Source organism: Microcaecilia unicolor, chromosome 5, assembly GCF_901765095.1.
Source record: "Microcaecilia unicolor chromosome 5, aMicUni1.1, whole genome shotgun sequence".
Classification (NCBI taxonomy): Eukaryota; Metazoa; Chordata; class Amphibia; order Gymnophiona; family Siphonopidae; genus Microcaecilia; species Microcaecilia unicolor.
The window spans coordinates 116,492,264-116,519,649 of NC_044035.1; the positions used below are offsets into that span (position 1 = coordinate 116,492,264).

General features: G+C 39.8%; 1 protein-coding gene across 1 annotated transcript in view; it reads left to right on the forward strand.

Annotated features, from left to right (window-relative positions):
• Nucleotides 1–27,386, forward strand: part of LRMDA (leucine rich melanocyte differentiation associated) — a 2,054,983-nt gene that overhangs the window by 603,908 nt on the left and 1,423,689 nt on the right. The window contains exon 3 of the mRNA XM_030203233.1: nt 25,791–25,823. Within this exon, the coding sequence (XP_030059093.1) occupies nt 25,791–25,823 (33 nt within the window). The remainder of the gene's footprint in view (nt 1–25,790; nt 25,824–27,386) is intronic.

Here is a 27,386-nt window from a genome sequence, read left to right on the forward strand (position 1 = left end):
CATGTGGTCTTCCAATCTCCCGTGCTCCGTCAGCCGACTCCGATCACCGTCGCTCCGGGACACCGATCTCCCTGGAGGGAGTATATCCATTCTCCAATGGCATTGGCGGACCCGGATCGCGATTTCAATGGGGCAATTTCGCCCGGAATTCGCTTAGAACTCGGTCCTCCTGTGGAGCTCCCATCTCAGCATCCGTCCAGTTCGCCATCTTGCTCTCAAGATTTTCTGTGAAGTTAGAGCTGCCGCACTCTTTCTCAGATGTGAAATAAAATATAACAGTGTTCTGTACTGAAGAATGATTGTGTTTTGGAGAGTAGAATATTTAGAGTTGAGAAGCCTAATGGTTAGAGCAGTGGCCTAACAACCAGGGGAACCAGGTTCGATTCCCACTGCAACTCCTTTTGACTCGGGGCAAGTAACTTAACCCTCTATTGTCCCGATACAAAGTAAGTACCTGTATATAATATGCAAACTGCTTTGATTTTAACCTCAGAAAGGCAGTATATCAAATACTTTTCCCCTTTATGTGAAGCATTAGTTTAGTGAAATAAATAAATCTTTTTTATTATATTGCGTGAACTCTACTAATTTGAATGCTGAATCTGAATGAAATGCAATCCTATGCTATGTTCCTAGCAGCCAAATGGTTGCATTTACTGTGATCATCAAAAAGAGGGGTCCACTATGAAAGCCAGTCTTAATGCTAAAATACTAAGAAAATCACTTTAAGGTGTAGCTATGTAATTCCAGAAAATATTCATTTGAATAAAGAGGGTGTCCTCAGAAATCTTAAACACCCACTTGGGACTAAATTCAGTAAATGGCGACCAAATTTGGCCACTGGAAACAAAAATGAACGTTGAGCACTGTTCTCTAAATGGTGCTCTAAGTTAGATACCATTTATAGACTAGCACTTAGTTCTGGGATCCATGCACCAATTTTGGGCACAAGGATTTACACAAACTGAAACCTGGTGTAAATCATCATGCCTAAATTAGGCACAGGTCTCCCGTATTCTATAATATTGCATGTGTCTGAAATGAACACCCCTGACTTTCCCATGCTCCTCCTATAGTTATACCCCTTTTCACATGCATGCTTAAAAATTTAAACGTTCCAATAGATAGACCAACTTATATGTATATATGTGGGGATTACAGTCAACAAATATTACATGAGATGTCCCAAACATTCATTATTCATCTGTCTTTCATCCTAAATACAACAGGGAAAAAAACCTTGTCATTTAGAATTTTTTTTGGAAAGTTTTCTCAATAAAATTTTTTTTTTTTAAAGGGGACCATCAGTTATGGTAGCAACACACACCATAGGGAACAAACAGTTCCTTTCTCAGTCTGGTCAAAGCAAATGGTTGTGGTGCAGAATCTTCATTAGATCACCCTTCAAAGTCCTTTTTTTTTAAACAATATATCTCATGCTGCTTTAATCTTAAACCTCTCGTTGCATCGCATGCTCACTCCTGTTTATTTTTTCTCTATAAACAGGAGTCAGCATGCGATGCAACGAGAGCCTCTTCCCTGAGGAAGATTTGCGAAACCTGGCCACGTTGGCGGAGGTTCTCCTGTGAATTGAAATTGCTGCCATGTTTGAAGATAAGTGCTAGTTAATCTGCACATTAAGAGATATAGTAAACTGCAATAGAGAATATATTTTGTGCTAAAAAGAAGATTAAAAGGTTTAAGATTAAAGCAGCATGAGAGATATTGTTTAAAAAAAAGGACTTTGAAGGGTGATCTAATGAAGATTCTGCACCACAACCATTTTCTTTGACCATACTGAGAAAGGAACTGTTTGTTCCCTATGGTGTGAGTTGCTACCATATCTGATGGTCCCCTTTTATTAAGAAAAATTTCCAAAAAAAATTCTAAATAAAAGGTTTTTTTTCCCCGTTGTGTTTAGGATGAAAGACAGATGAATAATTAATGTTTGCGACATCTCATGTAAAAATTTAAACGTGCATCTATATAGAATATCGACTAGGAAGATGTGTGCATAAATTCAAACTGTTGCCAATTAGCACCAACAATTGTTATTGCCCAATTATTGGCATTAACTAGCTCATTATACACTTAAATTGTGTGCAGAAAATGGGCACATGACCAAATACGCACTTGCAATTTCATAGTAACATAGTAGATGACGGCAGAAAAAGACCTGCACGGTCCATCCAGTCTGCCCAACAAGATAAAATCATATGTGCTACTTTTTGTGTATACCTTACCTTGATTTGTATCTGCCATTGTCAGGGCACAGACCGTACAAGTCTGCCCAGTACTAGCCCCGCCTCCCAACCACCAGCCCCGCCTCCCCCCACCGGCTCTGCCACCCAATCTCGGCTAAGCTTCTGAGGATCCCTTCCTTCTGAACAGGATTCCTTTATGTTTATCCCACACATGTTTGAATTCCGTTACCGTTTTCATCTCCACCGCCTCCCGCAGGAGGGCATTCCAATTATCCACCACTCTCTCCGTGAAAAAATACTTCCTAACATTTTTCCTGAGTCTACCCCCCTTCAATCTCATTTCATGTCCTCACGTTCTACCGCCTTCCCATCTCCAGAAAAGGTTCGTTTGCGGATTAATGCCTTTCAAATATTTGAATGTCTGTATCATATCACCCCTGTTTCTCCTTTCCTCCAGGGTATACATGTTCAGGTCAGCAAGTATCTCCTCATACGACTTGCCCCATACCATTCTTGTAGCTTTTCTTTGCACCGCTTTTATTCTTTTTACATCCTTAGCAAGATACGGCCTCCAAAACTGAACACAATACTCCAGGTGGGGCCTCACCAACGACTTGTACAGGGGCATCAACACCTCCTTTCTTCTGCTGTTCACACCTCTCTCTATACAGCCTAGCAACCTTCTAGCTACGGCCCACCACTTTGTCACACTGTTTCGTCGCCTTCAGATACTATCACCCCAAGATCCCTCTCCCCGTCCGTACATATCAGACTTTCCCCGCCTAACATCTTCCGTGGATTTCTACTCCCTAGGTGCATCACTTTGCATTTCTTCGCATTGAATTTTAATTGCGTGCCATTTATAGAATTTGAGGGTTAGTGTCCCCCTCTATAGGAGATTCCTAGTCTGTATATTATTTCTCTGTCATAGATCACCTCTAGTGATTAAACGTGCACAAACCACAGTAAGTGACTAAATTAAATTGTGTTGCACTAATAATATATATGCTTAAACTTCAATTTAAAAAAAGAGAGGGAAGCACTTATCTAATATCTGTACATGCCAGTTCTTATATCCTGTGCCTTCTATCCAATTATTGCTACTCAAAGGCATCAAAACTTATTGCCAGAAATAAACATCTAATAGTCCTCTTCCCACTTGTCCAGTGGCTTAATTGTCAACTCCTACTTCACAAGTGCCCGGCCCTGTGGGTTTCATTAAGAAACTGCCTTAAGGGCTAGAGATCAAAGACAACACTCTCTGAAAGGTCCTTCAAATTGTCACTGCTTCTCCAAAATGGCTTGTCAGCATTTACTGCTTCCTGCGACTTCTGGACTCTTATTTTCTGAATCAACAAAACAAACCTTATTGTGAGCCATAAGGTACTTCTAATAATTCCATGTTCATATGTAGGAGAAAATGATTAGAGGCTAGAAGCAGGGCAGTCAGAAGAAACAGGTGAGATTGATGATCACCTAGAGTGCCACTGCCACTCAGGCCATGGGATGCCACACTGCTGGTTATCATTGCTATGGTTGAGTGGAGTTCACTTCTTGCACAGTCACTTAGGTCCCCTTTGAGCTGTATAGATGGTGACTGCAAAAGAAAACTTGACCGTATTTTGACAGACCAAGGTCTATCAAGCCTAGCAGGCATTTTCCAACACTGTCCAATCCAGGTCAAAAGTACCTGGAGATCACAAAATAATAAAATAGATTTCATTCTGCTTATCTCAGGAATAAGCAGTGGATTTTCGAAGTCCACCTTAATAATAGTTTATGGACTTTCTTTTTGGAATTTGTCCAAACCTGTAAAAAAAACCCTGCTTCACCAACCATTTTTACCACATTCTCTGGCAAGGAATTCTAGACTGTAATTGCATGTTAAGTGAAGAAATATTTTCTTTTATCTCTTCTAAATGTACTACTTAGTAACTTGGGGAGACTTTTACTAAAGATTAGCTTGATTTATCTACCTCAGGGCCCATAGGAAATAAAATAGGAGCTGCTGCAGATTACTCTAGCTAACCTTTAGTTAAAGACCCCCCTTCATCTCTTCTCCAAGTTAAAGAGCAGTAGCACCTTCAGCCTTTCCTCAGAGTTGAGTCATTCCATTGCCTTTATCATTTTGGTTGCAGTTTTCTGTACCTTTTATAATTCTGCTATAGTTTTTCTGAGTTGCGGTGACCAGAATTGCACGCGAGTTTTGAGGTGCAGTCACATTCTGTCTTTATTCTGTATTCCTTCCCTGATAATTCCTAACATTTGATTTTGCTTTCTTGGCTGCAGCTGCACACTAAGTAGAGGATTTCAACATACCACGTGGTCATTTTCCTGGGTTTTTATTGGGTTGCTCCTCCCTAAATGCAGCACTTTGCCCTTGCTCATATTAAATTTTATTTGCCATTTGGATGGCCAGTCTCCCGGTTTTGTAAGGTCCTCTAGCAATTTCTCACAATCTTATTGTGATTTAATAGCTTTGAATAACTCTTTGTCATCAGCAAATTTGATCACATTACTTATTATTCCTGTTTCTGTGTCAGTTATAAATATCTTAAAAAGTAGTAGTTCCAGCACAAGTCCTTGGGGAACCCCATTACTTATCCTTCTCTATTGAGAACATTGACCATCTAACCCTATTCTCTGTTTTCTTAACTTTTAATCAAATCTTAATCCACAGTAGGACACCACCTCCTATCCCATGACTTTTTATTTCTCTCGAGTCATTTGTGAAGTACTTGTCAAGTGCTTTCTGAAAATCCAGATACACAGTATCAACCAGCTCACTCTTATCCACATGTGTATTCACCCAAAATGTAACAGATTTGTGAGATATTTCCCTTGGCTAGATCCATTTTGGCTTTATCCCATTAATCCATGCCTATGTGTTTGAGAGCTGAATGCTAACGTAGTGAATTTCTTTTGTGTACATCAGTTATTAAATCAAAATTGAATGTTATGATTGCTGTTGCCAGGTGACCCCAGCACAGTTTACCTCTTGCATCAAATCATGTGTTTTACAAAGAACTAGAATTGCACCACATCCTCATGGTGTTTACAAAATATGATATACTATAAAAACATTTTATCATTGGGAAAAATAGTTTTATACTGATTGGAATATTCAGGTACCCTTAAAGCTTAGTGCACATTAATAGAAATTGCACATTCTAAATGCTAAGAAGCCCATAGGTATAAAATGGGCTTCTTAACATTTAGCACATGTTAAGCTGTAGCAAAAGCGCCTCTCAATGTCCCTATAAATTAAAGGCTAAAAATGCTAGGGAGGTAAAATTCCTTGATGAAAGGACTCTTTTATGTTGCAGCTGGTTCAGGAACCAACAAGAGGGGGAACAGTTCTACACCTAGTCCTTTATTGGAGTGTATGATCTGGTGCAGGAGGTAATAGTGCTTGGGCCACTTGATAACAGTAATCATAACATGATCAGATTTGATATAATCTCTGGAGTAAGTACACACAGTAAGTCCATTATGTTAAAATTTAACTTTCAAACATATAATAAAATGAGGAGAGTGGTCAATTAAAAAAAGCTGCAAAGGTCAAAAATTTACATCAGGCATGGATGCTATTCAAAAATACCATCATAAAAGCCCAGGCCAGTTACGTTCCATGTATTAAAAAAGAGAAAGGAAGGCCATATGACAGCCAGCATGGTTAACAAATGAGGTAAAGGAGACTATTAGAGCTAAAAGAAAATCCTTCAGAAAATGGAAAAAGGCTCCACCTGAAAACAAGAAACAGCATAAGAATGGCAAGTCAAATGCAAAGTGCTGAAAAGTAAGGCAAAGAGAGACTTTGAAAAGAATATTGCGCTGGAGGCAAAAACATAAAAACACGCAAGATGACCGAGAAGTATGGATTAATGAAACAAAGGAATTGGAGAAGGTGCAGAGAAGGGCGACAAAAATGGTAAAAGGGATGGGATGACTTCCCTATGAGGAAAGGCTAAGAAGGTTAGGGCTCTTCAGCTTGGAGAAGAGGCGGCTGAGGGGTGATATGATAGAAGCAGGGGCATAGCCAGACACCCAATTTTGGGTGGGCCTGGACCCAAGATGGGTGGACAGAACTCCACCTTGTCCCACAAATGATTTGGTTTCTCCCTCTCTCGCCTGCATGCCATATGGTCTCTCAAACATCCCCCCTCCCCTGTATACCTTTTAAATAGCAGATTTTCACTTTCAGCAAGCAGCAACTAATACACACTGCTCATGTTGGCCCCACAGCCTTCCCTACGATACAACTTCCTGTTTCCACATAAGCGGGAATACATCAGAGGGAAGACTGTGGGGCCAGTGCAAGCAGTATGTAACAGTTGCTGCTCGCTGCAGGCAAAGATCTGCTATTTACAACGTATGCAGGAGGAACAGTTGTTGAGAGTTTTCGGCTGATGGGGCTTGGGGATCTCTGCCAGCCACATCATAGGTGTGCTGCTACTGGGTGGGCCTGAGCCCACCCAGACCAACCCTTGGCTATGCCACTGGATAGAAGTCTACAAGATAATGAGTGGAATGGAGTGGACAGATGCAAATCGTTTGTTTACACTTTCTAACAATAATAGAACCAGGGGACATAAGATGAAGCTAGAATGTGGTAGATTTAAAACAAATAGGAGAAAGCTTTTCTTTACTCAGCACGTAGTTAGACTCTGGAACTCGTTGCCGGAGAATGTAGTGACAACAGTTGGCCTTGCTGAGTTTAAACGGGGTTTGGACAGATTCCTGAAGGAAAAGTCCATTGAACATTATTAATTTAAATTTTTGTTTTGTTTTTGGGTTTTTGTCGGGTTCTTGAGGCCTGGATTGGCCACTGTCGGAGACAGGATGCTGGGCTTGATGGACCCTTGGTCTTTTCCCAGTATGGCGGTGCTTATGTTCTTATGTTCTTAAAGTCGAATGGATTTAGTCAAGGGAGATCTTGCTTCTCCAATCTACTACATTTATTTATTTGTTGCATTTGTATCCCACAATTTCCCACCTCTTTGCAGTCTCAATGTGGCTTACAATACATCATGAATAGTGGAAATGAGAAGAGAATAAACAATTGGTATTACAGAAGGATTTTGGATTACATGATAATGATAAAGCATAGTAGTGAAATAGCAAGAAAGCATTATAAGACAGTTCTGGATACATGTGGGGTTTCACATGTTTTGATCTTTGTGATATGTCTTGTCGAAAAGATAGGTCTTCAGTAGTTTGCGGAAGCTGGCTAGTTCAGTGATCGTTTTTAGGTTGCGCGGTAGCGCATTCCAGAATTGTGTGCTCATATAGGAAAAGGTTGATGTGTGCATTAGTTTATATTTTAGACCTTTGCAGTTAGGGAAGTGAAGATTAAGGAATGTGCAGGATGATTTTTTGGCATTCCTGGGTGGTAGGTCTATCAGGTCTGACATGTAGGCTGGGGCATCACCATGGATGATTTTGTGAACTAGGGTGCACACCTTGAACACGATACGTTCTTTGAGTGGGAGCCAGTGTAGCTTCTCTCATAGTGGTTTAGCACTTTCATATTTTGATTTTCCGAATATGAGTCTGGCTGCAGTGTTCTGGGCTGTCTGGAGTTTTTTGAGTATTTGCTCTTTGCAACCAGCGTAAAGTGCATTACAATAGTCTAGATGACTGAGTACCAGTGATTGAATCAAGTTACGGAAGATGGTCCTTGGAAAGAATGGTCTTACTTTGAAGGAGTGAATAAACATGGATAAAGGTGAGCTGGTCGATATTGTGTATCTGGATTTTCAAAAGGCATTTAACAAAATACTCATGAAAGTCTCATGAGGAAATTAGAACTTCATGGGATAGTGTAACATGGGGTTAAAAGAATTTAAATAATAAATTCTTACCTGGGCTCCGGGGCTGGGGACACGTTGGGGTCAGGTTGGGACGGTTGGGAGCACTTCGGGCGCTGCCGGACACAGCGCTGGTTTTTGGGGGGGCTCCCGGAGACGATTGAGCACGTCTCCGGGAGTGAGGAGCAGTCGGGCCCGAAGCGGGGCCAGTGGGATGGTGGCGCCGGGTTTTTCTGTCTCCGGGGACGATTGAGCGTCCCCGGGATCTGGGAGCCGGTGCGGGAGTGAGGATGCTGCATGGGGCAGCGTTGAAGTTTTTTTTTTGGCTCCCGGGGCGAAGGAGCGAGGCCCCGGGAGTGAAGAGCGATTCCGGCGAGAAGAGGGCCGGAGAAGACGTTAGCGCGAGTGTGCATGAGGCGGCGCGCCTCATGCACGAATCGCGAACGCGCGTCTACGTGGTTAGGCCGAAGCCGGGGCCTAAATTTTGGGCCGGCTACGGTGCTTTTTTATTTTTGGATCCGTTTTCGCCCCAGGACGTCCGGGACCAGGACCGGAACCGAGGGTAGGCATCGAGTGTGCTGAAAATCTACATCAAGGTAAGGGGTTTTTTAACCTAAAATTTTCATTTATTTATTTTTAAATTGTGTAAATTCGGGTTTGTATTTTTAAAAAATCAGGGATTGCTTTAATTTAAATTTGGTTTTCAGATTCTTGATCGGGGAATTTTTTATGATTTTTCTGGTGATTTAGTTTTTCAATTTTAATATTTTTTTTGGGGTGATTTTGAGGGTGGTGGTTTTGAAGGGGTTAAATGTGTAATACATTTTTAATTTTGACGTGGTAGTTTAAGGGGAAGGTATGTGAATTTTTGAGGTAATTTTGAAATAATTTTGGAATTTTTAAAGGGGTGTTTTGGGGGAAAAATTAGGGCGGACGTGAAAAAAAATGGTAGATTTAAATTTTAAAAACAGGGTTTAATAGAGGAGGTAAGGTTTAATATGTGGTGTGATTTTGGGGAAAATTGGGTGGATTGGGATTTTTTAATTTGGTTTAGAATATTTTTCCCATTATTTTCTATGGAAACGGTAAAAATAAAATGGAGATTCAGTTGTGCTGCTCAAGATTCCGCTGGTCAGCAGAGGAGAGCGGAATCTTGAGGAGTACAACTGATTGGCTGAGGGAGCTGCGGAACTCTGGCCGCAGTTCCGTTGCTAAGGCAACGGGGCTGTGGACAGTTGGGGAGAGGAGCTGAAGACACCGAAGTGAGTGGATGCGTTTGGCTGAGTGTCTGAGGTGAATAGAGAATATAGGGGTTTAGAGTGACTGAATGGTGTGACAGAGAATTAGAAATAAAGGTGATTTGTGTGTTATGAATGAGGGAGAGGAAAGGTGTGGAAAGTTATATGAAATAGAGTAAAATTATAAAAAGGGTTGATTTGAAGGTTAATAGGGATTAAAGTGACTGGGTTGAAAAGAAAAGTGGTGTATGAGTGGAAAGCATTAGTGCTCCTCTAGTGCAGGGAAAAGAAAAAAAGAATAGGTCCGGAAGAGTAGGGATTTTTAATTTATTTTATTTTTGAATATATATATATGGCCCAAGTATTTATAAATTGACACCTAAAGTTTTTAAATGAAAAATGCTAGCAGGGAGATAGGGTTTTTTTTCCCATTTTAAGTTATTAAGGTTAGGTTTAGGATGAAGAGCCAGGCGTCTGGACGGCGAGGAAAGTGAACAACTGGGCCCCAGCGCAAGAAAGATTTCTGCACTACAGAGGAAAACAGCATTAAAAGAACAGCTAAGTGACTTGAAACACACATCTATTAAAAGTTATATACTTACCTGTGATCCTGGGTTCCTGGAAGGTGAATCCTAAAGAAAAAAACATAACAACAACACAGAAAGAATCAAATTCTTGTTTATAGACATAAAAGGAAGTAAATTGTTTGTATAGAAAATATTAATGATAAAAAATAGAGATTTAAGGGATTTAAGAAAGAAGTAAAAATAATACTTATCTGATATAGTTGGGTTTGATGTGCTCGTGGGTTAATTTCTGAAAGAGAGAAAAATAGAATTAGTAATATTGAGGTTTTTGAACAGTTAAAGAGTAAAACTTGATTTTAATAGTTTATGAATAAAATTTTGTTCTGAATACATTGTTACTTATTAACTCTATATTGAACGGAAGAATTTGTTTAATAAATAAAATTTCTGTGAACAATGTTACCAATAGTGTCTGGTGCCATTGAATTCGGGGAACATCATCATTATTAATCCTAAAATTAGTTTTCTTTTCCTCTTCCGTTCTTAGAGGACGGAAGACGAGGATAGTGTTTTCTTGCAACATCTCCGGTGTTCTGCAGTGAGTTTCCGAAATCAAGGCCGACTACAATCATCTGATTCCGGAACTCACATAATAATACCCGAACACGGGAGGGGTTGGTAAGAATAGGAGGTAATGTCCTATTGTGGATTAAAACCGAGTTAAAAGATAGAGAGTAGGGTTAAATGGTCAGTATTTTCAATAGAGAAGAGTAGATAGTGGGGTTCCCCAGGGGTCTGTGCTAGGACCACTGCTTTTAAACATATTTATAAATGATCTAGAGATGGGACTAAGTAGTGAAGTAATTAAATTTGTTGGTGACAGAAAGTTTTTCAAAATTGTTAAATCGCAAGAGGATAGTGAAAAATTGCAAGAGGACCTTCTGAGACTGGGAAACTGGGAACCCAAATGTCAGATGACGTTTAATGTGGGCAAGTTCAAAGTGATGCATGTGGGAAAGAGGAACCCAAACTATAGCTATATGATGCAAGGTTCCACATTAGGAATACATTGAAATCCTTTGCTCAGTGTGCAACGATGGCTAAGAAAGCAAATACAATGTTAGGACTTATTAGGAAAGAAATGGAAACAAAAATGAGAATGTTATAATGACTTTCTATCGCTTATTGATGTGACAGTACCTCAAATCAGAAGCTACGCCTCTACCTTGAATACAGTATGCAATTCTGTTCACCGCATCTCAAAAAAGATATTACAGAATTAGAAAAGGTACAGAGAAGGGTGACGAAAATTATAAAGGGGATGGGACAAATTCCCTTTGAAAAAGGCTAAAGTGGCTAGGGTTCTTCAGCTTGGAGAAGATACAACTGAGGGGAGATATGATAGAGGTCTGTAAAATACTGAGTGCAGTGGTACAGGTAGAGGTAAATCGCTTGTTTACTGTTTCCAAAAATACAAGGATTATGGGGCACACAATGAAGCTGCTCAGTAGTAAATTTAAAACAATCCAGAAAAAATATTTCTTCACTCAATGTGTAATTGAACTCTGGAAATCATTGCTAGAGAATACGGTAAAAGCAGTTAGCTTAGCCGGGTTTAAAAAAGGTTTGGAGAATTTCCTAAAAGAAAAGTCCATAAGCCATTATTAAGATGGACTTGGGAAAATCCACTACTCATTTCTAGGATAAGCAGCATAAAATCTGTTTTACTATTCTGGAATCCAGGTACTTTTGACCTGGATTAGCCACTGTTGGAAACAGGATACTGGGCTTGATGGACCTTCGGTCTGTCCCAGTATGGCAATGCTTATGTTCTTATTTTCCTGCAGGTGAAAAGACCTTGAGATGGATTAAACTTTTACACAATTAACAGAAATGAAGGCTTTTTTAATACACTTGTGGCAGGCACACATATTTTCTTAAAATTGCTATTTATCTTCTTCTTTTGTTTATTTTTTTCAAATTTGGCTGGTTACAATCAAACATTCATAATTTAAAAAACATAACAATCACTCTTCCAACAATTCTCAAAACTAATTTGGATTCATCTCTGAAAATAACTACCTGAGTCCGGTCTGAAGTTATCCTTCCAGGAAAACTTTCATAAAACAAAGAGTATTCAGGTATTGCTTAAACTATTGTCTATTTGCATTGTCCTGAAAACGTATTCCACATATTAGGCCCAGCAACTGAAAGAGCACGTGTACAAAATGATGTGGAGGGGCATAATCGAAAGGGACTCCCAAGTTTTGCTGAGGACGTCCTCGCAAAATGTCCCGATGGAGGGGCGGGGAAACCCGTATTATCGAAACAAGATGGACGTCCATCTTTCGTTTCGATAATACGGTCGGGGACGCCCAAATCTTGAAATTTAGGTCATCCTTAGAGATGATCGTCCCTAGACTTGGTCGTTTCTGATTTTTGGCGATAATGGAAACCAAGGACGTCCATCTCAGAAACGACCAAATGCAAGCCCTTTGGTCGTGGGAGGAGCCATCATTCATAGTTCACTGGTTCCCCTGACATGCCAGGACACCAACCGGGCACCCTAGGAGGCACTGCAGTGGACTTCAGAAATTGCTTCCAGGTACATATCTCCCTTACCTTGAGTGCTGAGTCCCCCAAAACCTACTCCCCACAACTGTACACCACTACCATAGCCCTTAGGGATGAAGGGGGGCACCTACATGTGGGTACAGTGGGTTTTGGATGGCTCACATTTACCACCACGTGTAACAGGTAGGGGGTGGATGGGCCGGGGTCCGCCTGCCTGAAGTGCACTGCAACCACTAAAACTGCTCCAGAGACCTGAGTATGACATTTGAGGCTGGCACGACATATTGTTAAAATTGTTTTTTGAGGGTGGGAGGGGGTTACTGACCACTAGACGAGTAAAGGGAGTTGATCCCTGATTCTCTCCGGTGGTCATCTGGTCAGTTCAGGCACCTTTTTGTGCCTTGGTCGTAAGAAAAACAGGACCAAGTGTTCGTCAGGGATGCCCTTTTTTTTCCATTATCGGTCTAGGACGTCCATGTGTTAGGCACGCCCAAGTCCCGCCTTCGCTACGCTTCCGATTTTGGACATCCCCAACTGCTTTCCGTCGCAGGGACGGCCAAAGTTCATGGGGGCGTGTCGGAAGCGTACAGATAATCTGATCAACTTCTGCACTGTGAAGTTAGAGTCTAGTATAAACCCCTACATTTCAAAGGCAGGATTTCACTGTTCATTGCTTGATATTTTAGAACTGTTAGTAATGCAATTCTAAAATACTGTAAATAACTTTTAAAATACTCTGTATGAATGAGTTGAATTAATAAAATGTTTTGCGTATTGTAATATGAATTAATTTGTTTTCTTTTGAGTTTTGGAGTGATTTATGAAGTGAAAATTTTATCTTGGGTTTGTAAAAGAATTCTATGTACCATTTCAGCATGATTGGCATTTAGACATGAGCATATTTTTAGCAGCTCTGAACAATAAAATGTTTCTAAATGACAGCTGTATATAACACAACCCAGTTTCATTTGTCATTGTAATAATTAATTTGAAATACTGGTGTGAAGCATTTTAAATTTGGAAGTTTAAGTAAATTTTGATCATAAATTTAGATACTCGGCTGTAGTTAGTTTTCAGAGGCTAATTTACACTCCTAACTCTCAAAGTTAGGATCATATACCCTTTACATATTGATGTCTTATAGATCAGAATTTGAAAGTCCATCATGTTTTACCCCCCCCCCTCGCACGACCACCATCACCACCTAACTTTCAAAGTTAGGATCATATACCGTTTAAATATTAATCTCTTATAGATCAGAATTTGAGTCATTCATGTTTAACCCTTCCCCCACCACTGACTTGCTAAATCTTGTGCATAGAAATCTACCTGGATATAAAATGTGGTGCTGGGACGTATGGTGTTCAGTTTTGGTGTTTGGAGGTTGTATCTTGTTAAAGATGTAAAAAGACTGGAAGCGGTGCAAAGAAAAGCTACAAAAATGGTATGGGATTTGCATTTTGGAAACTGTACGAGGAGAGACTTGCCGACCTGAACATATATACCTTGGAGGAAAGGAGAAACAGGGGTGACATGATACAGATGTTCAAATATTTGAAAGGTATGAATCTGCAAACAAATCTTTTCCGGAGACGGGAAGGTGGTAGAAAATAGAGGACATGAATTGAGGTTGAAGGGGGGCAGACTCAGGAGTAATGTCAGGAAGTATTTTTTCACAGAGAGAGTGGTAGATACGTGGAATGCCCTCCTGCGGGAGGTGGTGGAGATGAGAACGGTAATGGAATTCAAACATGCGTAGGATAAACACAAAAGAATCCTGTCTAGAAGGAATGGATCTACAGAATCTTAGCGGAGATTGGGTGGCAAAGCCGGTATTTGGAGAGTAAAACCGGTGTAGGGCGGACTTCTACGGTCTGTGCCCTGATCGTGACTGAATAGATATGGATGGGCTGGAGTGTAAATTTTAAGGGGCTTTAACTTTAGCTTCAGAACTTGGACCGTTCAGGTCTTTATCTGCCGTCATTTACTATGTTACTGTAGTTTCAGTTTGTTTAATCAGTGCTGGTATTCAGCACCAGATGAGTATAGTTGGCTGGGTAACCCTGAGCAGATACATAGCTGTATTTATGTTAATCAGACAACTTTATCTTAATGCATTCAGACTTCATTGATACCAGGGGCGTAGCTACGGGTGGACCTGGATGGGCCCAGGCCCATCCAATCACAGCTCACGCCCACCCATTCTTTCTGACCCTCCAATCAGCTGGCACAGCGGCAGTGAATAACAGCAGCCCTCTGTCCTAATCTAATTTTTCTTGCCTGCAGTGGAGCGTGCAGTCTGCTTGAGCCTATTTGCACCAGATCATGAAGACCTGCAGGCAGTAGCGATTTCATCATCTGAAGGTAGCACGGGACCTGCTAGCTACATGCACGCTGACGAATATGCAGCGTCCCACCCCTTAGAACACAAACTTCCTGTTTCCATAATAAGGTCAGGATCCTGCACATGTCCTTCTGATTCCTGCACCGTTCAGTGCCCGGCAATGATGTCTGGCTTTGCTAGATTGCGGTGCTGACCCTTCCAACAGCTACTCTGTGATGTAGGGTTGTTTCTTTAACCTTTTCCGGTGTAAATATTAGCGCTGATTGTGTGCTGTTTTGACACTTCTGTAGTGTGAAACAGTGAAGCTGGAGAGAGCCGCATTCCCTGGGTTGGAGGAGTAATGCTCAGACCCGACCTCCCCTCCCTCGTTTGAAATGCAAGCCTGTCTTTCTCTTATGTTGCCCTGTCCAATGAAGAAGTTGTGACAATGGTTTCACATTACCCAGTCCAAGTGCACTTTTCTCCGATCGTTTCTCTCCTCCCCCTACACACAACTCCATTGGGAGGTGAACGCTGTCCCTCTGCTCATCTTTTTAGATGGGCTGAAAATTCCGCTGGTCAGATCCCCCTCCTCGACTGCTTTTGACCTGAAATCTCGGGTGGGCTTTTAGATTGAGCGTAGGAGTAGATGTTGTCCCTCCAAGTTGTTCATGTCAAGCTTAGATCTTCGTCATACATGCATATGTTTGGGTGATCCAGTGGCAGCTACTGCTGAAGAGCTGGTGGTGTTGCAGGGAAGGGAGCTGTTGCAGGGGACAGAAAGATCTGGAGGACAGCTGTTGTGAATGTCTTCAGCTGAATGTCTTCTTTGCTAGCTAAGGTATTTAATTGTTAAAGTTGGGGAGGGGGTGGTAAGGGAAGAGGACATGCATGCCCACCCAACCTACCTACTGGCCCACCCAAAATTTGCCTTCTGGCTACGCCACTGATTGATACTGGTTAAATAGACACAAAACCAATTCAGGCTGTGCTTATTTGGTACTCTGAACATTATACAAAGTGAAAGAGTCAGAGACTTCTGCCAAAGCCTGCTCAAGGATTGTGGCACCCTGAGCAAGTTGGCTTGCCACCCTTCTCCCCTCGCATCACTTCTGCTTCTGTGGGTCTGGTTCTTCTCCCTCCTCAGACCTGAGCCTCTCCCTCTCTTTCCCCATCCTTTTGGTCTGCGTGGTGTCTCCTCCCTCCACTGCCCATAGTCCAGCATCACTCCCTCTTCTCTCCCTTCCTCCCTCTTCCCACAGATCTGTAAACTTTATGCGGGTTTCTGGTGGCTGCAGCAGCATGAAGACATGCTGCTTTTGGCCAGCCCCTTGCTCTTTCCTCTACATCGGACAAAGTGGAACGTGGCAGAGGGAAGACCCACATGGAGCTGGAGAGATGATATTGGAAGCCCCTGGAGGATTTAACTGGTAGATGTGAAGCTGGATATTCAAACAAAGGGTCTGTAAGTTCCTCTCCTGTATCTTCTTTGCCGATAGAAGCAAGCCAAATAGAAACAGAATGTGATATTGCTCCAATGCCTGGTTTGTCGACAGAGACTCTCCTTTTCCAGAGTTTCAACAGCCAGTTGCGTTTAGTTCTGAGTTTATATGGGAGGCAATAGCAGGCCTCAGGAAGGCTGTAATGTCACAGATCAAAATCTTGGAGATCAAAATACAGGTTCTTGAAGATAGCATAAATTGGCTTCAAACAGAATTGGAAAGACTTAAACCTGTTGTGGATAAAGTTAATAAGGAGGTACAATTGCTTTCTGAAAGGAATATGGTACTACCTAAGGACAATATGAACTTATGGAGGAAAGCGAAGCTTTAGGTAATATTTCCAGGAGTTACAGTATAATGGTTTTTAATTTTCTTAAATATCTGACACTTTAACATGTATAATGTTCAGTAAGGGAGGAATTCTATAAATATTGCCTTAAAAATCGGTGCTGTAAAACCACACAGTTAGCATGATTCTATAAACTATGCCTAAAGTTGGTACACATAGTTTATAAAATACACTCATGCGCCATTCTTGCACCTAAAATTTAGGCCATCTAAAACCAGGCCTAAATTTAGGCATCTAAAACCAGTCCTAAATACATGCGCCTAAGTTAGGCACAGATTGGGTATATTCTGTAACAGTGCGCATAGTTTTTTGAAATGCCCACAATTTGCCCATGACCATGCCCTCTTTTCGACTGTACACATTAGAATTTACACGCACAATGTTATAGAAGATGCCTAGAAAGTTGTGCGTGTTATTTCTAATTAAGGCTAATTAGTGCCATATATAAAATTTGGGGCTAAGTGTATGCTACAGTTTTTGAAAATTCTGAAGGCCTCACTTTTTGGCCTTTTGAAAGAATTTATTTCCTACAGTACCTATGTGTAAAAGATAACGTCTCTCGCAACAACATATTGGTGATCAGGATGTGGATGTATTAGATTTATCTGTTCCATTAGAAGCATCAGATTCTGAAATGACTGTTCCAGCTAGTGTCTTTAGCTCTGGCCTCAGATCAAGATTGAGTTTTGCAAATGTTTTTTCAGTACCAAGAGGATATATTTATGAATTGTTCTCTTAGGATGTTTCCTGATGTATCGAGAGAAATACAGCAAAGACGGAGACCATTTTTGCTGATGAGGCCTGTGGTTCTTCATTTGGGGGCTTTGCTTCTTTCTTTTTTTTTTAAGTCACCTTGTAAATGAATTGTAAAACATCAGTCTGTGAAGTATATATTTTTGAGTTTGCTCAACATGCAGCCTTTTTTTTTGTTATTAGGAGAAGACTTTTAACAATCCCTGTTTGAGTTGTAGCTCTCTATTGGTATATGGTTCTATGAAAACCAGGTCAATTGCTTAAGGTTTTACTATTTCTTCTTCTTCTTTGTTTTAAAATTTTAGCTACTCTGGGGCCCCTTTTGCAGAGCAGCGGTAAGCCCAAAGCGGGCTTACTGCTTGCTCTTCCGGGACTACTGCCGGCCCAGTGCGGCCGCTGGCAGTAGTCCCGCGCCAAGTATGCACCATTTATGGGGGAAGAAGAAAACCCCCTGGAAATGGCTTGTGTGGCGATAACCCGGTGGTAATCGGGTATCACCATGCGCTGCCTGGTTAGCGCAGGAGCCACCTCTTACCACATGGCCATGTGTGCTGGAGGCTTTTTTATCCGCTGCAGTAAAAAGGGTCTTGGCGCACGGGAACAATGGCCCCTGCCACTAGTGCAGGGCCCTTTTTCCTGCAGCTTGGAAAAATACTCCTCTATTTCTTCTGTTGCTTCTCCATCAATTCATAATGGATTGGATTTTTACATAGAGTGGATGGGATTAATTTTTTGCTTTTTTTTTCTTCGTTTTTATAGAGGTTAAAACTTCTCTATGCCAATTACTTGATTGTTGTTTAATTTTGCTTTGGAACTAATATTGTAATTTACCCTGCACGCTTCTTGGAATGACATAAGTCTAAAATTAAATCTACATTTTTACCATAAGTCAGACTCCCTGTTGTCAATTTTACTTTGCTGAACTCTTATGCAGTAAACATCAAACACAAACTATTTTTTAGTATTTCTGTCTTTTATTGTCTTGTACACCATACTTTTTTTCTGCTTGTCTTAGAATATAAACTTTGCATGTTCTTCTTTCACTGATATACCTTTAAAAGTTCTTGTCATCGTGCTCTACCGTCTTGTTTATCTTTTCTTCTGCTTGTACTTTTGCCATGCTGGCTATTTTCCATGGTTCGTTCAGTTTTTACAGTTAAAATGGGCTGTTTTACTGTTAACCTGGTTATTAGTAACTAGTCTCATTGCATAAAATGGTCCCTGTTCTAAAATATCATGAGTTAGTGGTAAATTAACCCCACTTAGAATAATCAAAGTGGGCATCACCGACTATTTGGCTACTCCAGGAACCTGCTTGCTTCTCTAATAGGACTAGCCATAGGATTTGCAGCTGTCATAGAGCTTGGTATGTACTGTTTCTTTTACTTCTTTGGGGGATGGGAGGGGGTCAGTGACCACTGGGGTAGTAAGGAGAGGTCATGCCTTAATCCCTCCAGTGGTCATTTGGGGCACCTTTTTATGACTTAGTTGTTATTAAAACAGGTTTACCTCAAAATATCTAGGTTTTAGCTCTGGACATTTTTGTTTTTTTCCATTATGGCAGAAAAATGTCTAAGTGTTAGGAACGCCCAAATCCCATCCCAAACATGCTCCTGACATGCCCTGTTGTGATTTGGATGCACTTTAGACAAACTGCATAGAAAAATGTCTTAATTTTTGAAAATAGCGATTTTGATGTTTTGGGGAAAAAATCCAAATGCTGCTTTTTGAGCATTTTTGTCTTTTGAAAGTGAGCCTCAAAATGTACTTCAATGTCTTTGATATCTCCCTCTTGTCTAGGAAATACATGTTTAGGTACTTATCCTATTTCATAGGATTTATAGTGTAGACCAGTGGTTCGCAAAGCTGGTCCTGGAGGCACCCCAGCCAGTCAGATGTTTAGGATATCCGCAATGAATATTCACAAGAGAGATTTGCATGCAGTGGAGGCAGTGCTGAGAAGAACTTTGTAAAGACTATTTTTTATTTATTTATTTGGATTTTGCTCACACCTTTTTCAGTAGTAGCTCAAGGTCAGTTACATTCAGGTACACTGGATATTGGCTCACAACCTAAGTTTGTACCTGAGGCAATGGAGGGTTAAGTGACTTGCCCAATATCACAAGGAGCAGCAGCGGGATTTGAACCGGCCACCTCTGGATTGCAAGACCTGTGCTCTAACCATTAGGCCACTCCACTTTATGTGCTAACATTGCAAATAGTGTACATTGAATGAGAGAACTCACGCACTACAGGGTAATTTTATAAAAGCATTTTCATGTGTATATGCCAGTGCATGCATGTAAAATTCAGCTTACAAAATTACCCTTCACATAATCACTATGACAAGAATGCATATGTGTATGTGACTTTGTAGTAGGTGTGTCGAGAGATGGATTTTGGGTATATCTCAGGCTACATCGTGATTTTGCACATAATTTATCAAATACTAGTATTTGTGCATGCCATATTTGTACACATTTACACCCACTCATTGACAGGTGTAAATGTCCATGGCTTCATTTTAGCCATGATTTCTTCAGCTTTTGTAGGGCAATTTTATATAGACACATAGGCACCTATATGTCTACATAAAATATTCTGAAAATATGTGCCTACTGTACTTGCCCTTCCAATCTAAGGGCCCTGTTTACTAAGCCGCACAGTAGGCGTGCAGTCTTTTTAGCGCACACTAAAAATTAGTGTGCGCTAATGCTGTAGATACCCATAGGTATATAATAGGTGTTGCTATCGTTAGTGTGTGCTAATTTTTCGCATACACTAAAAAATTAGTGCACCTACAGCATGGCTTAGTAAACAGGGCCCTAAGTGACCTCTTATAAAATTTAATTTTTTTTGCCTAGAAATCGTATATGTAATTAAATGTTTGACTTATCAAATAGCTTCTTTGCATATAGTGTTGTTTTTCTCAAGAGGTGTTTTCTGCATGTTGCTTGCTAATGAATGTCTGCAGCACAAAATTATGCAAAGCAGCACATCAGTTTTGAATGCAAGATTAAATAATGTGTGAAAATATCTTTGCAAACGTTTTTGTCTAGAATTGTAACTACACATTAATGAAGTGTAGTAAAAAGTTTACAATAAAGTCCATAATAAGTTAACACACATTTCTTTGCTATTGGGAATATTCACATTAGCAAAATAGTGTGTGCTGAAATTGAAATACTAGATGAAAGTTTTCTTAGTTTAATATATTGGCCTCTTCGATATGCAGCAGAATTGTTATACAGTGGGGTACACTAGTTTGAAATCATGACAAGTCAGAATTGTGTTGAAATCAAAATTACAATTTTTAATTCACAATATTGATAAACAAAACAATAGAATATTGTGGAAAACAAATTTTTAATTGACTTTTCATAATAAAATTACACACAAACATTGAAAATTACCTGGAAACATAAGTTTCGCTTAGAACAATGCAGATGGTTTGGAATTTCTTTTTAGTTTACATCTGATCTTTCTTACATACATTTTCCATGTAAACCATTTTAAATTATTCATTCACATGGTACGTTCCCAGATCAAGCAATAAAACTCTCAGCAGTGGGTACAGTGCAGAAGTGGAATGTAAACTTTTATTTAAATTCTGGTGTCACATCAGTAACAAGCACCACCTGCCATTATTGCCTGACATTGTATAAAGCAACATAGAACCTTGCAAATATATGCTCAAAAGCTTATTACCATTTTGTATCAAAACCAACTCCAAGAACTCAGACTGTATGAATCCTACCTATGAAATGTGAGCACTGCAAATATTTTAACACCAACACATTTCCATTTGAGAAAAAAGAACAAGCTATACTGTTACAGATTCCTACATGTTAGCAAAATCCCTCATCTTGGTTACACATAGAAAACTTAGGGGCCCTTTTACTAAAAATGGCCTGCACTGGTGTAGGTGTGTAGGTGCGTGTATTAGACACGCGCAGGTCCATTTTTCAGTGCACCTGCATAAAAGGTCTCTCTTTTTATTGGCTGAAAATGGACATGCGGCAAAATAAAAATCAGCACGTGTCCATTTTGGGCCTGAGACCTTACGCATTGACTTAGAGATAAGGTCTCATACATTAACCGGGCGGTAATCGTCAGCACGCGTACACTACCAATTACTGCCCGGTTAGCACTATGTGGTAGAAAATAGAATTTTTTTCTGTCGTGAGTTTTGGATACGCGTCAAAATTACAATTACTGCCCGGGCACACGGTAGCCGGGCAGTAGTTCTAATTTGACGTGTGTTGGGTGCACGTAGGCGCCTACACATCTTAGTAAAAGGGCCCCTTAGACTGTCACATAGTAAAGAATAAGAGACTATCAATTAGAAACAAACATGCAGACAAAAATGAATTGGAAAATCCAAGAAACCAGGCATTGTGAGCTGTGAAACACTTAGGAAAGAAACAGAAATGCTTTTTCTCCTCTATAGAACAAAATGCAAGAAATGCACATTTTCATAGCTGACGCATTTAGGGACCCTTTTACTAAAGGGTTGCTGCGTGGCAATCCAGAACTGCCTCTGGTGGTAGTTCTGTCCCTTGCGTATGGCATTTCTGGAGCTGCTGGAATTTTTCAAAAATTATCACCTCAGGGTGTTAGTGTGGGAGATCTTATCACCACCTCAATGGGTGACGGTAAGTGCTCCCCCTGAAATGGCCACAGAGCAAGTGTGAACTTACCGCACAGCCCTTTCTTTTTTCCACCTTTTTACCAGCTGCGGTAAAAGGAGACTCAGCATGTGGCAAAAACTCGTGCTGCGCTAGTGGAGGGCCCCTTTTACCACAGCTTAGTAAAAGGGGCCCTTAATACTCTAAAAAGTGAAAATAAATTTTTGTATCCTTTTTGTTTGATCATTTTATTTTTCCAGTTGTTGTTTTCACTTCGTCCCCAACATGTATTCTGACATTTTCTACTGTTTCATCATTTTTCACCATTGTTCTCATTTGCCTTTTATTTACTTATAACTATATTGTATTCTTTCTCCCCCCCCCCCCCCCCCCCCCGGAATCCTCTTTTTCACGTTACCTGCTGTTCACTTCCTACGTTTACTTTCCTAGTCCTCCCATTCCCACTTTCATTTTTACTTTTTTGGGCAGCCTCATATTCCCTAATCCTTTACCCGCTTTCTAGCCTCACATTTCCACCCTGTGTATTCATTTCCCTTTCCTCTGCTTCACCAGTCCTAGCTCTTTCCTGACCATTCATCCTCTTTTTACCTCCAGTTCCTTTCTTATATCTTACCCCACTTCTGGGTTGCCATTTCCCTTTTCACTTCCCCCTTTTCCACCCTCTTTCACTTTCTTTGTCTTTTAGCCTCTTCATAGCCTTCTGCTCAGATGTTATAAAAAAATAGAAAGCTTGGCATCAGGTAGAATAATGGAAAAGTGACATCCTAGGAAAGCAATAAGGCACCCTAGGGGGCACAGCAGTGGACTTCATAAAATGCTCCCAGGTACATATCTCACTATTGCTCCCTTACCTTGTCTGCTAAACCCCCCAAACCCACTACCCCCAACAGTACACCACTACCATAGTCCTTATGGGTGAAGGGGGCACCTATATGTGCATACAGTGGGTTTCTGGTGATTTTTGGAGGGTTCACAGTTTCCTCCACAAGTGTAACAGGTAGGGGGAGGTAGCAGCCTGGGTCCACCTGTCTGCAGTGCACTGCACCCACCACTAAGACTACTCCAGGAAACTGCATGCTATTCTGATGGACCTGAGTATAACATCTGAGGGTGGCACAGAGGTTGGCAAGTAATGTTTTTCATCACATTTTTGGTGGTGGGTGGGAGGGAGGGGGTTAGAGACCACTGAGGGAATAAGAGGAGGTCATTCCTGTTCCCTCCAGTGGTCATCTGGTTATTTAGGACACCTTTTTGTGCCTTATTTGTTCTAAAAACAAGTTTTAGTCCTGGAGGGCTTTGTTTTGTTCCATTATGGCTGAAAAACGTCTAAGTCTTAGGAACGCTCAAGTCCCACAATGAACACGCCCCTGGCACTCCCCCTTGAGACTTGGACGCACTTCTGAAGGACTTCAGAGAAAAACGTCTAAAAATAAGTTTTGAAAATGATGATTTGGATGTTTTTGTGAGAAAAACGTCCAAATGCAGACATGCCACTTTTTGGACATTTTTCTCTTTTGAAAATGAGCCCAATAGTCATTTATATCTCTATCTAAAACACTAGCACATTGCATAAATTAGACTAAAACACAGTCATGTACATATACATATACACGTCTTTGGAATACTCTCCCCCCCCCCCCCCCCCCCCAATGTTAGGAATGAAATTTCCTTGGTAAAATTCAAAGTGAGATTGAAAACACATTATTTTCAGCTGGTCTTTAAGACATCGATGCCCTAGAGTGTTTCCTGTGACCGGTCTAGAAGGCTTTTATCTTTTACCCTGTATTTTGTATTATACTCTCCCTTACCTTTAATTTTTTTTTTTTTACTATCTTGTTGGATGAGTGTAATTTTCTTTCCTGTTAATTATGGCATTCTTTTCATTTTATTCATTGTTTTAAATTAATATTGTGAACCACTTTGGTCTTGTCTTAAGTAAAGGTGGTATATCAATCCTAAATAAATATAAACATATACTTGCTCTTGAGCAAATTTATATGAATGCACATATGTAAATCTTTCCAGATTTTGACCCAGAACATGCCTTTCCTTGTCATTTGCAGCAGATGAATCCAGGAACTACTGGGTTAAGTCCGCCTACCAGTAATGTGGTTTATGGCATTTGCTGTCCATGTCAGCTGTGGTATATCGGAGAAACTACACAAAAAATAAAACTGTGAATAGCACAGCATTTAAGTAACATAAGATTACAGAAAAGAGTTACCTCCTTAGATAATCATTGGCTGACGTATAATCATTTGGAGTTGCAGTTTGTTGTACTGTTTCAAATTGAAAGCGGGAGGGGCAATATAGAAAAACAACTGGTACAAAAGGAACAGAAGCTGATATATAATTGGAATACTGTGGAGCCCTATGGACTCAATAAAGAAGTTGATTGGTCAACTATACAGAGTTCCCTCGAGGGCGGGGCAGTGATCCGGAGTGCGATTACGAACCCCAGGAACACTACACGGCTTCACTGCCACGGAGTCAGCTTCAGAACGTTGGAGGTGTGAATTATTATATTAGATAAGTGTGGTTTTCATAATAAAGATTGTAAAATCAAGTGCACACAATGATGTGGTTGTAGTATATTTAAATATTAAGAAATATTGTATTAGTCAAGTGGTAGTGGCATAAAAATGTATAGGATTGTTAGCTTTTAAATTGCATTAAAATTACAGGCGCCTTAAAAATGCTAACGCACCTTAGTCAACATATTCCCAAATTCTTAAAGCATATGGAATATAATCAAATAAAATATTTTTTTCTAATTTAACAATAAGGAAAAAGCCTCAAAGAGCTCTAGACATATACTGTCTCTAGAGCTGTACACTCATCATCATAGGCATAAAAAAAACTCTCATCTTAAAAACTTGTTCAAAATCCAAAGGGAAAAACAGGCTACTTAGCTCAAAATGCAGAAAAGCTCTCTCTGTTCTCCTGTTGCTGAACCAAGCCCATGACTAACAATGGCTAGCATTTCACTTGAGCTGCTTCAGGGTCTGTGTACTCAACTGAAAAAAGGAAAAAGAATTATGTATCCAAACTTATAACATTTATTCTTTTCTACTATATGCTTACTTGAAGTTATGCTCCATAACAACCAGCTGACACTAACCAGGGCTTGCAGAATCTGGAGAAAATGGCCTCTCTGTGTATAGTGACATCAGATGCCACAACATCAAACCACTAATCAATAATACCCATAGGCGGTCTCAGAACAAGTTTTGAAAAAAATGAAGGCTTAATAAAAATGACACCGATCAATTCTAGCATTTAGTACCATAGGTTCCAACAAAAAGTACATCTTTCTTCTTGTAATAAATTTGTTGACGATCACCCCCTTTTCGTAAAGGGGCAAATGTTGCAAAGATTCAAAACAATTGTACTTTTATTAAAAAATTATTACTATTATTGGCAATGGATGATCCCTCTTTTCAATATGAAATCGTTCAGGAAGTGACCATTAAGATTCATTTTAGCAAAATGGTGTTTAGTTAGTGGCATTGAAGACTTTGTGAATGTGTCAATGATGAAAGAGGACACTTTGAACACAAATTTTTAATTAAATAAGAAAAATACCCATTATGCTAATATATTTTCAAAGGCCATACTATATGTTTAAACAATTGCAAACTATTTTGAAACAATATAAGGGTTCCAGTTTTATCTGGATACAATATCTATATCTATATCTATATATATATATATATATCATCTCCTCAAAATTCATTTTCATGACTTTTTCACATGCAATGTAACAATTTAAACTGCATTTCTCTAAAATGTGCAATGACTCTCATTTTATGTATCTGGTTGCAGTAGCTTAAAACATGCTTTTCTCTATTATTCCTCTAGCTCTTCTGAACACTGTGCGCTCAACTTTTCAAAGTAAGTTTCCATTCATTCTTCGCTACAAATCAGTTACTAATTTGAAATTTTGTTGTTTGCGGATGTAGTGTTCCATAAAGCGTCATCATATTTAGGACCATGTTTACTATGCTATGTTAGCACATTCCAACCGGAGGTAATCTCCACTAACTGCTGCCACACCCATAGAAATAACATAGATATGGTGGCAGTGCAGTCTTATTTTTATTGAGAGTTAATCTTTGGTAAATATTAATTTTTAGTCTTTTCAAGTGGGATGTTTACTAAACTGTGCTAAGCAGCTAGCACAGGTGTTAGAGTAGACTAATACCTACTGCACACTGAGGGGCCCTTTTATTAAGCCACATAGGCTCCTGAGTGCGCCCAACGCATGCCAATTTGGAACTACCGCCAGGCACTGACAGTGTGTGACACAACAGAAGAAGTATAGTGGGCTACAGATGGAACAGAGAAGCGAAGCCTTAGGTTGAAGGAAGTGATTAAAGGACCTACGGTAACAGGGCCTGTGTTTTGGCAAAACAACAAGTGAGGTCTACGAAACCCTGAGTGGTGTAGAACGAGTAGAAGTAAATCAATTGTTTACTCATTTCAAAAGTACAAAGACTAGGAGACACTCGAGGAAGTTACATGGAAATACTTTTAAAACAAATAGGAGGAAATATTTTTTCACTCAACGAATAGTTAAGCTGTGGAACTCTTTGCCGGAGGTGGTGGTAACAGCGGTTAGCGTATCTGGGTTTAAAAAAAAGTTTGGACAAATTCCTGGAGGAAAAGTCCATAGTCTGCTATTGAGACAGACATAGGAAGCAACCGCTTGCCCTGGGATTTGTAGTATAGAGTTTTGCCATGATTTGGGTTTCTGCCATGTACTTGTGACCTGGCTTGGCCACTGTTTTGAAAACAGGATACTGTGCTAGATGGACCATTGATCTGACCCAGTATGGCTACTCTTATGTTCTTATGTATGCATGCATCAGGGGTGTAAACATATAAACAAAACATTACAAATATTAATATACAAAACCTAAATTATATACATACAAATCAATTGTTCAAAATAATAAACAATACACAGATGCCATATGATTTTCTCACAAAGATATTGCTTCCTGTATGATTCAGCCACCATGATATTCTAAACAGATAAGCTGCAGTAGTGTAAATAACTTACAAAAAATATATGAGTAAATAAGCAATTAAAGCAAATTATAGCAAAATATATAGTGATGAATTGCACAAAATACATATGATTGATAATGCTAAAAACCAATAAGAAAAATTAGAATCTATATAATACTAATCCTTCTTATTTAAATAGTTTAATGATTGTTCTATTAAATCTTTAGTATTCTTGGTGGTCAAAAGTGTCACTAAAAGAAATGCAGAGTAAAAAAAATTATATATATATATATATATATATTCAATTATTAATATAAAAGACTTCAGATTGCCAGTATTAATGGTGGTTATTCATATTAAAGGGACAGATATATGAACATTAAATTCCACAAGGCTGAAATAAATAAAAATGTGCTATAAAAAAGCTATACATTCAAAATCCCA